The 15235-nt window shown below is 46.6% G+C and overlaps 1 protein-coding gene across 1 annotated transcript; it reads left to right on the top strand.

Moving 5' to 3' along the window:
- Positions 1 to 1595: 1595 nt before the first annotated feature.
- Positions 1596 to 14390, top strand: LOC125720114 (PWWP domain-containing protein 2A-like). The gene is made up of 3 exons (XM_048995224.1): positions 1596 to 2697; positions 7638 to 8525; positions 12949 to 14390. The coding sequence occupies exons 1-3, from the start codon at positions 1679 to 1681 to the stop codon at positions 12971 to 12973; spliced, it is 1932 nt and encodes a 643-aa protein (XP_048851181.1). The 5' UTR covers positions 1596 to 1678; the 3' UTR covers positions 12974 to 14390.
- The last annotated feature ends 845 nt before the right edge of the window (positions 14391 to 15235 follow it).

Raw genomic sequence — 15235 nt, 5'->3', positions numbered from 1 at the left:
TTCTGAGTTTGAAGGAGCGTATGATGTCGGGACCAGAGGCAAAGTTAGAGATGGGGTTGGGGGGGGGGAAGGAGAGAGAGTGCATTTGGTGTTCCACGGATGGCCCTTTTTTTTCTTTTTCTTTTACCTGGGGGGGTTTGGAAAGGAGACACGATCACGGGGGGAGGGGGGGGGGTTGCGTCACCAGAGACTCGTCCATTTTTAGGAAGGAGGGGAATATCTTGCTAACTGGGACACCCCCCCTAAAATTCCAAAATATATTCAACTTGGGTTAACAAAATGTAGAGCTACTTTATTCTCAAAAATGCGAAGCGAGTGGCCGAGTGAAGCAAGTCTGTATTAGGAAGGACTTGAAATAATTAAGTAGCCTATAAGTACGATGTAGTATATACAGTAATACTATTCATAAAACTTTTGTGTGAATATATGTTATAGAAAGCTTAAGAACTTCATTATGGATATTAAGTCACTTTGTGTAGTGACATGGAATTCTCAGCGGAAGTTGCAATAACAAAAGTAGATGGTAACCAAAAAACTGTTTTGTCGTCCTTAAACTTATGGATAATTGTGCACACAGCGCCACCGTATGGCTCTTTTTATTAGTGCTCGCCAAGGTTTCACATAGACTTTGCCCAGTCCCTCTAGATCAGAGGCTTTCTCAATGTATTACAACTCTACGTGTAAAATTGCACATATACACTTGCATTTACAGCATTTGGCAGACGCCCTTAGCCAGAGCGACTTACAAAAGTGCTTAGAAACCTCATTAGTGAATACATTCTGAATTCAATGGAGGAATACGGATAGAGATATTTTAAGGTGTGAATAATTTCAGTCAATGGTGTCCGACACTCTGGAAGCTTTTGTATGGTACTGTGATAAGGGAAGATATGAAATATCTAAGCATTTTTCCTCACAATCCTACAATAATTATTGGGCTCAGTTAATACGATAATCTGACATTCCTTCTTTCATTGAAATGACATCCCTCAGCACAGTACATGTATCCCTGAACATGCACAATCAATGATTTTCCGGCAAAATAAACTCAGAGCTAGTTTAAAGAACATTTGCGATATTTTAGACCACAACTTCACAACAGTGCATATAGCGCTGTCAACATCGGCTGATTCATCCCCAGTCAGCTGAAATCACACATGCTCAACAAAGCAAGAGATGCAATTTGATATATTGAGAGCATTTACTGAAATGATGTTCATAATCAAACCACACCAAATAAGTGATTCTTCGTTATATCTCGCATATATTGTTGACCAGTCAGAGTATTGCTTTAGGTTAAATTAGCAACTTAATTATCAGCTATAAATGAGGAAAAAAACAATAAATGACGCTAAATGCACCGTGATCCCCATAAACCTAAACATTTCTCTTTATTACTTCTGGGTGAAAAGTTTCTGTTATTCGAATAGGTAATATAACCAAGATCTTAGTGGCGCCCTCTACAGAACAAACAACGTTGAAGTTAATTGACAACAAACCTAGCCAATTAAAAGGACTTTTATAAGGAATCTTGCTAATTGACAGGAGGTTGAACCACACAACAGCGAGCTTCTGATTTCTTATCCAATACCAAGTGTCCGTGGCATGTGGGGGGCGGACCTATGTCTTATCAGCAAGAGGAGGCTAAGCTGCGCTAGTGTTGCAAACCGTAAAGAAAATGGCGGCCGTGGCTGCGGAGCCAAGAGCTGCTGGGGCACCATCAGCAGTGGGGGACGGATCGGAGCTCGAACCGGAGCCAGCTGCTCAGAGCATCGAGGCCGAAGCCGGTCGGGCGGAAGAGCGCACGTCAGTGACGGGCGCCGCGGCCCTGGTCGAGGATGGGGATGCAGCTTGGGAATGCCCGGCTGGTAGTGAGAAGCGGGACAGGCCGGACTCGGAAGCCGCGGGAAAAGCCCGCACGACTTTACCGGGGCACGTCGGAACCGGGTACCCCGGGGAAAGTGAGTCCGAGGCGGCCCCGACATGTCACGGCTTGACGGAGCCCGGACGCGACGGCGGAAACTTGACTGCGGAGTTTTTGCCAAGTGCGAAGGCTCCCGGCGAGGTGAGCCCGGGCGAGCCCCGCAGCTGCTTCCAGCCCGCTTTCCGAGCCGGCGCCGAACCGCCCGCCGTCTCCCTGCACTCTCATCCCGCCCATCCCCCGGTGATGGAGACCGGACCTGCGGAAACTGTGACCGTCGGCTCCGTGCTGCCCGAACCCGACGCCACAGAACCGGGCGCGATTGAGCGCGAAGGAGCCACGACTGGACTTTGGCTCGAAACCGGACCGGGGTCGCGACTCCTCCAGGATGCGGCGCCGAAGTGTCCTCACCCCTCGGACCGAAGCGAGTCCCAGTCGGTCGTGGAGCAAACTGACAACCTCGAGTCCACCGAGGCCGAGAAAGACATTATAGCGGAGGACATGGAAAGATGTCCCGCGTACCCCTGCGACGCTCTCGCCGGGCGGGACTGCGCTGCGTCCGGACTGGCGGACGCTCACCTGCAGTCCCGGACGCCGGACGAACCGGCCGAGTGCGACGTGAAGCCCGCGGTTCCGTGCGCGGCGTCCATAACGCAGCTGATCCCGGGCTCCGAGGTGCGGGTCTCGCTGGACCACATCATCGACGACGCCCTGGTGGTGTCCTTCCAGCTGGGGGAGAAGCTTTTCTCCGGGGTCCTCATGGACCTTTCGAAGAGGTAAAGGCACGGGGGGACTAGTTCCCGCAACTAGTTAACCCACTTACTTATATATAATGTGTGTATGTGTGTGTAAAAAAGCCACGAAAGTAGTTAAACTCCGATCCCCCATCTGGTTTACCCTCCCGCGATGAAGGTCCTGAGATCGATGCCCCCCTAGTTAAAGTGAATCAGTAGTTATCTGCCTGCAGGTAATGCGACCTAATAGGAACCCGGGCAGATAGACGCGTGTCTCCCTGGCTGTTCAGAGCTGGTCAGGCTGGGTGTGTCCGCGGCTCGGGGGTCACTGTGCACCGGCCGCTGATGGGTTTGAGGCTTTGGGTCTGCTGCTGACCCCTAACAGCAGTGAATATTTACCACATCATTAATATTTGTTATATTCCTGCTGACAGTTCTGCAGAGACTACCCCTACCCCCCCCAAAAGAAAAAGTAATTTGATGCCAATGTGTGTCGCAGTTATACAATCCAAGTAAATAAGCCTGAATCGATTTTGGCTTAAAGTCCCCATTTAAAGATCTTCCTGTGTTATAAAGGTGTCCCACGTGCCTATACTGTGTGTGTAGCCTAATTTGACATTCTGCTTCATTGCCTTGGTCTTGTTGAGCACTTTTATTACTATTGCATTGCTAATTTATTTTTCTGTCTGTGCTACGCCATGCTTGTATAAACAGAAGCCTGTACTTTGAATAGTCATTCTCGAGTGGTAACATATGAGTAACAAAGCTATTGTTTTTCCGACGAAGCTTAGCCGAGTCTTTCACACGCATTCTTGTTTATTTCCTCGCTGCGTGTTTAACAAATCGTAATATCTTGCATTTCCTTTTCTTGTTGACGGTTGAGCTGTGCCTATCCTCGCCTGTCCACCTGATATTAATGAATATCTGCTGGGGTTTTTAGTCGTTTAAGGAGTCGTGTCATTTCAATGGTTCATTGTATACGAGGAAGAGGCAGGGAACAGCGTGTTCTGTCCGAGATTGGGTCTATTGTTGCTTTTAGGATGAATTCATTTAGTGCGAAATTTACTGAAGGCCACTGACAGGGACTGAGCGTCGTCATCCGCAGTTGGTAATATTAGGTATTTGAGGACTGACGTACGGAAGTAGTTGTGTTGATTGCTTGGTGTGCTTCAGTGCCATTCACCAATTATAAACCTCATTGAATTCTGGAGTGTATAGTATGTGTGTGTTTATGTACTGTTTGTTAAAGCTTCTCTGGAACCATATCTAGGCTAAGTCGCATATTCATTTTCAAAGAGTGGTTATGAACATCTGGTGTGACTAGACAGAATTTGCATCCCAAAGGTTATTTTTTTTCCCCACTCCTAAAAATATTTTTGACGCCTCATTCTCCAGCTCTCCTCGTTTTTTTCACTCCTTGGCACGGACCGTGTCATTCGACACCAGAACGTTTAACTTTTGGACGCAGACCTACAGTATCAGTTTTTGTTTTGACTGAATTGCGGTTTGCATGCTGTCACTTTGGCTAAGTTTAGTTGCTAAGAAGAACATTTGGTCAACAATTGCTTTTAAAAGTATCAAAAGTATATCTGCAGGCTCCAATAATTGTTTGTTTTTCCCGTCTGAAGTTTGTAACGACTGTTATGAAAGATAAGCAACTGCAATTGGGGAAAGATTTCAAATGTAATTTTATTTTGACAGCGTCATGCTCCTCCGTACTATTTTTCAGACGATGCATTTGTGATGCAAGAAAGGGACACGCCTCGGTAATTCAGTCAGTCAGTTCCATAGAAGTGGCGCTCTTAATGTTTTGAAAAGCTACAAGACTGCGGAACTTTTGAGTCTCCAGATGTGAGATTGGTTTTCAGCTTTGAATTGTTTGCATTAGATTGCTGGTAGATTCTAGTCGTTAAATATCAGTGTGTTTTTTGTGAAGGAAAAAAATGATTCACCTATGAGAATTTCTTTTGTACCTTTTGCCAGTGAGACAGTTCCCGCTACGTTTTAGGTACATTTAGATTAATTTGTAAAGTGTCTGAAATGCATGTGTGTTTAGCATTACTCTCGATGTGTCACCCCATCCGATGATGCATTCTGTGGTGAAAATGAGCTTTCTACGGATTTTCCCGGTTTCCCTGTACTAGCGTGTTTTCCGGACGGACCAATAACATCCTTTTGCCCTTCAAAAGAGGACCGGTCACCTGCCTGTAAGGTTTGGCTTCTGTGCCTGTGGTTGGAAGTTTGCTGGCTCGAATCCCCTCCTCTGCAAAGTAGCTCCGTTTCCACTGAGCCTCAAAGCAAGTCCTTAATCCCCCCCCCCCCCCCCCCCCGAAATGCTCCCAGTGTGCCGGGTGCACGGCTAACCTCGTGCTTCAGTCTCCCCTCTGTATGTAAGAGGACAGCCAGATGTGACAGGTGAAAGCCAATATGTTCTAATGTACCCGTTTTCATACTAGTACGTTTCATTTCTTAAACTCAAATTCTTTAGGGCTGGGAGAAAACCTTAATACTTACATGCTGCTAAAGCCAAATCTTATGCCGTTTAAGACCCCTTTCAGCTAAAAAGCATTGCATTTTTACGCAAATCCCCCCCCTCCGAACTGGGTGACCTAAAGCTGACTCACGCTATAAATGCGAGCGTTGGGGTTCGACGCAGGAAATGTGGTACCCTTCAAGTGGCTGATGCCACAATGATTCACACACAACTCAAAGCTCTCTCTCTCCCCCTTTCTTGTGTTCCGCACAATCACGCCGTTTTCATGCCGGCACGTCTGAATTTTCAGCGAGGCCTATCCCCGGACCGGGCCGTGCGAGTGGAGCAGTGAGTTGCTTTCATCCCACCTCATTTACCCTTATTTTTTTGTTTACGTTGCTTGCAATTTTGGACATTTTAGTACCGTAACTACAAAGCCTTCGTAATTGCGGATTGGACGTCCTCGCCCGCTTCCCATCGCCGAGATGACTGACAGCATATGTTTCATGTTTTGTTTATTCATTCGTTTTTTTTTCCCCCAGAATGTTCCTGAAGAGTAGGTCTGGTGGGCGTCCTCTTAATAATTTGTCTTAAAATTCTCACTTTGATTTCCCCCCCCACTCTTCTTCCTCCAGATATTGTTTGCTGTTTCTTCTCTAGTCCTGTGATGTATAATTCAGTTGCTTGGTCTCAGGAAAGTAGGCTTCTCCTTTCACCTAATGTCCCTGCGGCTGTGATGAGGCAGGCGGGGGGGGGAGGCGGGGGGCATCAAGGAGAAGTTACTCACCTAAATGTTATCCTCCCTATCAGTACTTGTGCGGTGTATCTCCCTACACTGCACCACACAACCAAATTGTAATGTTGTTCATTGTCAATCACAGCCATCTTGTGCATATTTAATGAGCTTATTTCATTTTATTAATATTAAAAACTCGTTATTCCTTCTTACTGTCCCTCGACCGTAATCTAAGGAAATAGTGTATTATGTGAGGAGATTTTGTAATTGGTGCTTACTCAGATGCAGTTCTTGGTCTGGCCAATGAGCAAAAGGCACTTTGCGGTCGCCAGCTTACTTTGCCCTGTAGGGGGCGCATTACTTCACTGCTCGCGATTCGCCGGCTCAGCCAGTATACGGCCTGCAAGGAAACAGAGAGTAAAACGCTACAAATGTGAGGTTGGAGGTCAGTGTGATGCAGTTCTGTTTAAGCCGATAAAGAAACAATCAGCTATTGTACTGGACTCTCCCTTCGGTAAAAGAGCGGTTGTTGCGCAAAATGATTTGTGGTGATTTTAAAAACAAGTCATTCATAAATAATGCATCCTGATTAGCAAATGAAATGAATTTCGGGATTTGTAAGCTGATTTCCTGTGGACATCTTGCCGTTGACATTGAAAGAGAGAAGAAAAAATGCTGGCAGTATGCCGGATCTGTTTTCCTGACTGTTAAAAAAAAATCACTACTGGCTGGTTTGAAAATGGTAGGATCAATGATATGCACACTATTTTATTCATTTTCTTGGCTTAAATGTATTATCTCTTGTTTTGGGGAGATCTGACTATGTGATAAAGATTTGAATAATTCTTTATAATGCCGTGCGATGATAGCGTGATTTCGCATCTTTTACACGTATTTTGGTTTTATTATTGTGTTAGTTTCACACGACCATAGTGCAAGATCCAATATTCAATATATATGGGCAACTAGCAAACAGTTCGGCAATTTTGTGGACGTAAGCGCAGGCATGTGCCCACCATCGGTGGACGGGAAGAGCCCCTGTGGTACCCATGGAGCTGCCCGTGGGCTGCACTTAACCTGAGGGATGTGGATCCACGAATCAAATAAAACGCTGTGGGGTTCTTTAGTGCTTCCGGGGGTGGGTGCTTTTTAGGTGTTTTAAATGATCTGTGACCTGGGCAGCTCCCCGAGTACGTGACCCCGCCTCACGCAGTCACATGTCACAAGGTAAAGGCTCGGCGAAAGTTCAGATTTGTTTTCAAAATTCAAATATTTGCTCTTCGTGTTATCGAAAGCGATTGCAGATGTTGTACAAACGAGCTCTGAGCTGAATGTCTCAAAATAATTGGAGCAGTGCAGATTTTATAAACCTGCGTAGCTCAACTGAACAATTAGGTACAATTTTTTTGATAGAGGATTTTGCTAATCGGATTACGTGCGTCTGTTTCTCCTGGCTTCGGCTTTCAGGGCTTCAACGTGATGTCGTTTTGAAAAATGGCACAGTGTGGCTATCTTGGATCTTTCTGGGGTTTTCTGATGACTGAACTTCACAGAATCTTAATCTTAAGGAATATCCTCCTCAGATATATTGGGTAAATGCAATTGGATGTATACAATTTGTGCATTTTGATAGAATTCATGAGATTGACAGTGAGAAGTGTGACGTTGATCAATCTTTTTTGTGATTTTTGTTTAGCTTTTCCTTCTGGATTGTTTTTTTTTTTTTTTTTTTTTTGCTTTTTTCCCCTGATAACTTTTGCTTTCTTCCTCCAGATTTGGACCTTATGGAATCCCAGTCACGGTATTTCCCAAGCGGGAGCACAGGGATAAATCAGAATCTATGCAGCTACGGAACGAGTCATTCCAGCCAGAGACGGAGAAGAGTGAAGATCAGGATTTCCCCGCCTCACCGAAGGAGCCTGACCAAAGCCCCGCCCTGTCGGATCCCACCCCGAGCCTATGGACCTCAAAGCCTCCCCCCTTGTTCCAGGAAGGGGTCCCCTATCCCCCGCCTTTGTTTATCAGGGACACGTACAACCAGTCGATACCTCAGCCCCCACCCCGCAAGATCAAGCGGCCAAAACGGCGACTCTACCGTGAGGAGCCCACGTCCATCATGAACGCCATAAAGCTGCGGCCGCGGCAGGTCCTGTGCGACAAGTGCAAGGGGGCTGTGGTGGGGGACAAGCGAGAGCTTAGGAGGGGTCCCGGGGCTGACTACCGGGGGGAGGATGCGAAGCGGCGGAAGAACGAGGGGCCCCTTAGCAAGCGGCCCCGCTCCGAGGACAGAGGACGGGGCGCCGACGGGTCCAAACGGCATGCACCCGCAGTCGGACAGGCCAAGACCGGCAAGGTGGTGAAGACGACGACGACTACGGCGGCGGCCAACAACTCCCGGGTGCAGCTGAGTGCCAAGAAGGTGCTGCAGAGCAAGAACGTGGACCACTCGAAGGCCCGGGAAGTGCTCAAGATGGCCAAGGCGCAGCGGCAGCAGCGGGACACGGTGGGCGGCGATGCTGAGGCCAAGACCACACGTGCCTCCTCGCTGCGGGACGCCCACCAGAAGGTCCACTTCACGCGCCGGGGTGTCGGCGGAGGCGGTGGGGGCGGCCCCAGGCGCACCAACCCCCTACCCCCACGCATCCGCATCAAGCCCCAGAGGTAGAATCTCCATTTCTCTGTCAGTCACTTGATGGGGTGGCCTGTAGGGTTGGGGGGGGCAGGCACACTGTGGTTTTCTAGAGCAGTGTTTCCCAGCCGGGTCTTCGGGACCCATAGACGGTACACATTATTGCTCCCATCCAACTTGCGGTTGGTTCCCCGAGGATCAGTTTGAGAAACACTGCTCTAGACTTTGCTTCCTCTCTGTTTACATATCTGGAGAAAGCCGTCCGGAGTTGAGCTTCCGCTGGCGTCCGAGTTATCTGGGCGATCTTTCTTTTTCTCTGTTGCGAGAGCAATGATTAACTAAAGGGATTAATAAAGTTTCTATCTATCTATCTATCTATCTATCTATCTATCTAAAGAATAAGTTAACATTAAAAAAAACGGTGGCATGGTCGTGTAAATATATGCCATTACTAACGTCAGACCAGTGAGCCCATCAGTAATTCTTCGGTAGTTGGCAGGGGGTGGCGCTCGCCCTTTGAGCTTGTGGAGCGTATGCAGGGGGGCTGAGGTTTGCAGTATAGTGCATCAATAACCCAAGCGAGGGCAGTGTGTTTCTCTGGTGCCTCGATTTCCTCACTTTCAGGAGCGCAGAATAGCGCGGTATAGCGCAGTGCTACCTGGGGGGGTCACCACTTGAGATGTCAGTTTAAACAAATGTGAATATTCTAATTAGCCGGTTAATTAATAGGCTAATTATATGGATAATTAATCCAATTAAATTGTTAGTTTAAATTGCCGTAATCCTACAGGGAGAGGAGGGAGGTGTGATCTTGTTTCATGTCCTGACGGCCTTCGTCGATGTTTTGCATAACCCAGTTTACCTGAAAGCGCTTCCTGGTTAAATCCCCTTTTGACACAGTCTGTAGAGTGTCAGTCTCGTAATGCGAAGGTTGCGGGTTCGGTCCTGACATAGAGCAGTACAATCATTGGGGGTCTGTATTACGCTGTATTGGTCTGTAAATAAAATGTAAAACAAAATGTATAAGATAATAGTGCAGTCAATGGTGCTAGATGAACGATGACCCATCCCTGATCTACATGGACAGAGACTGATGTGAGTAGTGAGGAGATGAGAGATGAACTTCTGATACTTTGGGTTCTTCATGATGGATTGAGCAATGTGATGAAGATTACTGGTGTGTTTGTGTGGGATTTAACACAGCGTTTCTGTCTGTTAAAAGAACTGTTGCATTCCTGGTCAAAGTCAAATTAATCTTGGTAATGTGCATGTATGCTTACCAAACTTCTAATTGGTTTCAATATCGGAATTTCACAGCGTTTTTACGTAATTGCCCTGTAATGTGCACATGATCGTGTACCATTAATCTACAGGGATGTGTTTGTGTGGATATATGATCCGGTATAGTGCCGCTTCTCTGTCTGCTTCTGACATGTTCGGTGTAAGCGGGAAATGATTTCATGTGTGAGGCAAGGTATAATATTTTGAATATCATGAACACTTGTAAAAATTATCTTTGAGAAATCACCTCGCAGCATAAACGTGGGTGGGAGTTTTGTGCAGATTTTGATCAGCTTGAGGAGCTGTGTCTCAGAGGCCGAACTTCACACGCAAACCGTTTAGGGATGTGTGTTTATCTAATGGGAGATGAGGAGCTTGCACAAGTACGGCTCGAAGCAGTGTTGCATAAAAGCGTTGCAATGCACTGTGTGTGTTTCATACCATGTATTTTAACATTTTTAGCTTATGTGGATATCTAGAAGTGCTTTAGGCGTGATGGTCCCATTGTTGCTGATAGATCACAGGTTAAACGTGTCAGTGCTCTGCTCTCCTGAAGCTTTTGAGTGATTGCACCGCCTTTCATCCATCTAAACACAAGCTAAAAGAACGGTAAACATTAAATTACCTCTGTGCTCCATGATGTCTAGTTAACTAGCTCCGTGGCTAAATAAACCTGGCTAAATCACGCTGTTTGAAAGACGCGAACTGATCTAGTGCTCCTATTCGATGAGAACTTACTTTAAGGGAGACGGAATTTGACCACTGCAATTTGAAACACGTTTTCTCGCGGCAAGGCCTGTATTTAATTAGCTAACTGCTGCTGGATGGTGAACAGGAGAACCTTTGCTCCTCTGAGTGCATGCATCTAACGGAGTGAGACGTTTTCTATGATCACTTGGGAGGCAGAAGTTCTCCTGTGTCTGGCTTGGCCTGTGGCGTTGGGGGGGCCATCACAGTGCATTAATTTTATACGACGGCTGTCGGGTCGAGGAGGATTTCCTCGCTCCATAAAACTCGTTATGACGTATTAGCACATGAAACGGGGTCAGCGGCAGGGCTGTAATTGTACTGGTCGTAAAGGGATTTCTCTCGGCGGGTAGAGGGGCGTCGACCAGCCGTTTTCGGAAACCCCTGCTCATTTAGGAAGGAACTGGTGTGATGTCTGACCTTTTTCGAAGTGTGTGGGAGGGCGCATGAGAGAAATAAATTCTGGAATTCAGAAGAGCTAAAATTGAAGGCTTTGGCGCAGTTGCCAACGATAGTGAGGCTTCCATCGGAGCTGTGGCTGGCTGAGGGGTTGGTGTGTGTGTGTGTGTGTGGGGGGGGGGTTCTTCTGGTTTTGCATTTGCACAAGCGGCCAGGAGATGGCTCCCACCTTAACTACTGTTAGTCATGTCTAGCCCACTGTAGCCAAACCTCGTCTGAAACGCGTACAGAGATTCCATACGCTTGTAATGTTTCGCCTCCTGCCCATGTCATTCCACGAATTTCACGTCGGAAGATGACGCATTTTTTTTTTATTGGATATATTGTGAAATAAAATCCCCCTACCCATCATGACCTGTACTGATTTAAAACGGGTGACGCTTAGTCTTGCATCAAGTCAGTCACCAGCAGTGGTTTTCAGCAGATCTTTTAGCACAGCAGACACTGAAGTTTAACAAGTACTTTTGGGGCTTTAGTGATGTTTTCCGGTCAAACGATCCGCTTAGTGGGCTTGGCGATTTTGCGTCAGCATTAATGATTTATCATTCATTTGACTGTCGTAGAGTTTTCCTTGTGCTTTATCTGAGATTCACCTGCATTTTAAAGCAGATCTGACCTTTTCTTGATCTTGGATATACCTGTTAAATATAACATTTAAATTTCTAAATTTAAAACTTGAACGCCTGACAGGAGGCGATTAACACAACCCAAGGGGATTGTTATTCAAGAATATATAAATACCTGTCCTGCAGTGACTCCATTACCCGCCAGCCCTCCCCCCCACCGCTCTTTTTAATGGTTGCCAAGGAAATGCCAACATCTGGCGAGTAGCGCTCGTTCTCCACAACCGAAATAATTTGCCTTTTTGTTTTCCCGAGTTCCGTGGAGCGTAAAAAAACGCCGAGGCAGCAAATTACGGCGATGTATAAATGAAGAAAATAAGCTGATAAAGGATTATGTGCGTGTGTGTTCATCTCTTTCACATGGAGGAAGAGAGAGGCCACAGTCTCATTGCCGGGTGCCGCTTGGGTTTCAGAAAAAACGTCCTGCGAATAGTTATAGAAAGCCCCCCCCCCCCCCCCCCCCCCTTGGGAAATGAGTGGCGTTTCATTGGAGGGAAGGTGGCCACTGTACATGCAGATGGACAAGGGGCTGTTTTTTGTAAACCTTTTAATTGTGGGAGGTGGGTTTTTTTTGGGGGGGGGGGGGGAGGGGGGAGGTGGTGGGCTCCTTGACTTTTCACGGTTTTAGGTTTTTGCCGGATCGTGCAGAAATACAGATGTGACCTTCTGTATATATACAGTGTGTGTGATGGTTTTAGCCGACGTCGGCAAATGTGCTCACTGGATTTTTCGTGCTTTCGGGGTCTGTTTTCTCTGGGTGTTCATTTTTAAAATGTAATCTTTAAGTATCATAAGTCTTTGATTCCAGCCCTCAATCCGTGGGATTCGATGGCATTTTCTGTGGAATGACAAGGCAAACATAAGCTGCAGCGAAAGACGTTTCTGCCAGGGAATGTCCTTTGAGATGGACTCTCTTCTGTATGATTAATGCATCAGGAGAAGCTCTGCAGCCCAGAGGTGGAAAGTTCAGGTCCAGAAAGTAAAAATCCAGACCATGATTTTGTTCCAACCAACCAGTTGCGTGTTCTGTGACTGATTCAATACTCAACTGGTTGGCTGGAACAAAATCATGGTCTGGATTTTTACTTTCCGGACCTGAGCTTTACACCTCTCTTGCCTGTTGAGGGTCTCCAGCTGGAATGGTGGAGTGGGGTCGGTCCTCCCCGGGCAGGGGTGGCGCTGTAGAGTCTGAGACCCATGAAAGCATATCATATTGGGCCCGTAGCCCAGACCAATCATCCTAACTCCTTTTGGCTCCATACCGAAAAGGGGTGGAGGAGGGACAGGCTGTTGGACTTTAGTGTGCTTGGTGACAATTTACCGGCCTCTTCTGTTTCTTCCACAGCACTGCAACACTGAAGGGCTGCTGATCGCATCCGGAAATCCAAATACTGCCATTCTGTCAAGAGCCGTCCTGGAAGGGCACAGGATAAAAAAAAAACAGGATCCGTATTTTTTATTTAAGATGAAGAACTATATCTATATATATATTTATAATGAATCAACGCTGACTCGCTCCGTCTCCGTCCTCGTCCACCATGCTGAAAACCATTTTATCGTACAGGTTTTGCGTATGAATCAGCGATAAGTGTGGGGGTCGAGAAACCGCCACAGGACCCTCTCCCCCCTCCGCAATACTGAGAAGCACAGCGGAGCGCCCCCAGCTGGTGGTTAAAGGACATGGTATTATGCCAGAGTTTTTAATTGTATGTTCTTTTTTTTTCCTGTGATCTTGAAATACAAAAATATATAAAAAAAAAATGTATAAAGACACAAAAAATTAATGCAATTAATATTGCATGTGCTATGCTATAAGGATTCGGTTCCCGGGGTCGTGGAGTCGTCTCGATGGACCCTTGTCTCCATCCTGACGTCCTCGATGTCCTTAGCAGTGCAGAGAGATTCTCGGAGCTCCACACAGCCTTATTAGGACTCTGCTTTAAGCTCTTCTTGGTGTCAGGGCTGTTTCTTCTCCCTCCACTAGGGGCTTTGACTGTTGCCGTACTAAAGTGTTTTGTACCCGGTTAGCTTTGATCTGTGCGTGCACGCGCGCACACACACAGACACACACACACACATGCACAAACGTGTGTATTTAAGCACACGTGTACAGGCTAGCTCACCCACTGCTTCCCTGTCGCCTCCCTCGAACCCGAGTCTCCAGTGGAAGAACTCCTCGATGAATGCTGGAAACTAGTACAGAACCAGTAAAGGCCCAGTGCCAGCTGGAACAGGAACAGGTACGGAGCCACGGGAACATGAACATCTTCAGTGTAGATGCTTCTCATTACAATCCGTCTCTCGCTTTAGCTTTTATTTGTGTATCTGTACACCTTTATGAAACACAGTAAACATGAATTCTGCCTTCGTATTTGAATGTGAATGACTTTTATTATGAAAGATGCTGCGCTTTTTGGTAGGCTCTTGTTTTTCATAGGAGAGTTCGTCCCGCGAATGTCCCGAAATCCCCCAAAGTCTGAGAACTTTTAAGGTAGATCTCAGGGTGCAGGCACAGGAGGTTACGGTCTGGAGAAACAACGTGTACGTTTTTTTTTTTTGTTTGTTTTTTTTCCTTTTCAAAATAAGAGTCTAAAACGTTAAATTAAGATATTTGTATGTTATAAGTATTGCTGTTCCAAAATAGAAAAAAATGTATTTGTCCATTGGCATAACTGCCCACGTGAAAATGCTCAGGCAAGAACCAAAAAAAAGTCGTACGGAAATATGGCAACTTGACTTAGGTATGCTTCTTCTGTGTTTACTGTATTATTAAAGATTTTATATTCATGGGTTGTCGGCTATTTTAATGAGCTTCCTCCCCGACAGCGGGTTGTCCGTGAGCCTGCCTCAGTCTGCTTACATAAACCCTAAGTTAGTTCTCTTTTTACATTCCCTCCTCTTCCTCCGCTGGTATTAAGTAACACGTCTTTCTTCGCTTGACTCTCCTCATAGGGAGCCCATTCTCATGATTTTCAAAAGAATGATTTATAGTTCGTTGTAGGTGCGTTACTGTTTTGTTTTAGACGTGTATGAGGCGAAATTTTTAATCTGCCAACACCAATGAGCGTTGGATGATTTTGGGGATGGATGTGGTGTGTCAGTCAGAGTGTCTGGTCAGCTCTCGTCCTGCACTTGTCCTTTCCCGCCGTGGCTCACCACCGCGGAAGACGATCCCTCACAGCGAGTGAAGAGCCTTGCCGAAACTTCCGGACTCTCCACGGTGCCCTGGTTCGGCGTGCCGTTTACCATACCCACGTGTTGTCCAGCGGCTGGGGAGGGATGTCGCCGCTGAACTCGTACCCTCAAATATTTCCGTGGGTGTAAAAATGCCGACTAGATACTGAATGGTATTGGAGGTTTGGCCATATGAATGTGTTACAGGAGAAAGACACTCTTCTGATGGTACCGAGTGCGCCTCTGTCCCCCAAAAAGCTCTATATGCCCTTGACTGCTCCTCTTCCTCTTATCCTTCAATGAGTACAGAGTTGGGTAACTCAGGTCCAGAGAGTAAAAGTCCGGACCAGGATTTTGTTTCAACCACCCAGTTGAGTACTCTGTGACTGTGACTCTTTATGCTCAACTGGTTGGTTGAAACAAAAGCCCGGTCTGGACTTCTACTCCCTGGACCTGAA

This window comes from Brienomyrus brachyistius, chromosome 24 (genome assembly GCF_023856365.1).
Source record: "Brienomyrus brachyistius isolate T26 chromosome 24, BBRACH_0.4, whole genome shotgun sequence".
NCBI classification, from domain to species: Eukaryota; Metazoa; Chordata; class Actinopteri; order Osteoglossiformes; family Mormyridae; genus Brienomyrus; species Brienomyrus brachyistius.
Note: the sequence above shows the minus strand (reverse complement) of the source record. Positions and strands in the feature narration are given on the sequence as shown.

Bases quoted from the DNA above. Each gene is read 5' to 3' on its own strand.
- LOC125720114 (XM_048995224.1), top strand. From the start codon at position 1,679: ATGGCGGCCGTGGCTGCGGAGCCAAGAGCTGCTGGGGCACCATCAGCA. The intron at 2,698-7,637 runs GTAAAGGCACGG...TTCTTCCTCCAG, and splicing joins CTCATGGACCTTTCGAAGAG to ATTTGGACCTTATGGAATCC. The intron at 8,526-12,948 runs GTAGAATCTCCA...TTTCTTCCACAG, and splicing joins ATCCGCATCAAGCCCCAGAG to CACTGCAACACTGAAGGGCT.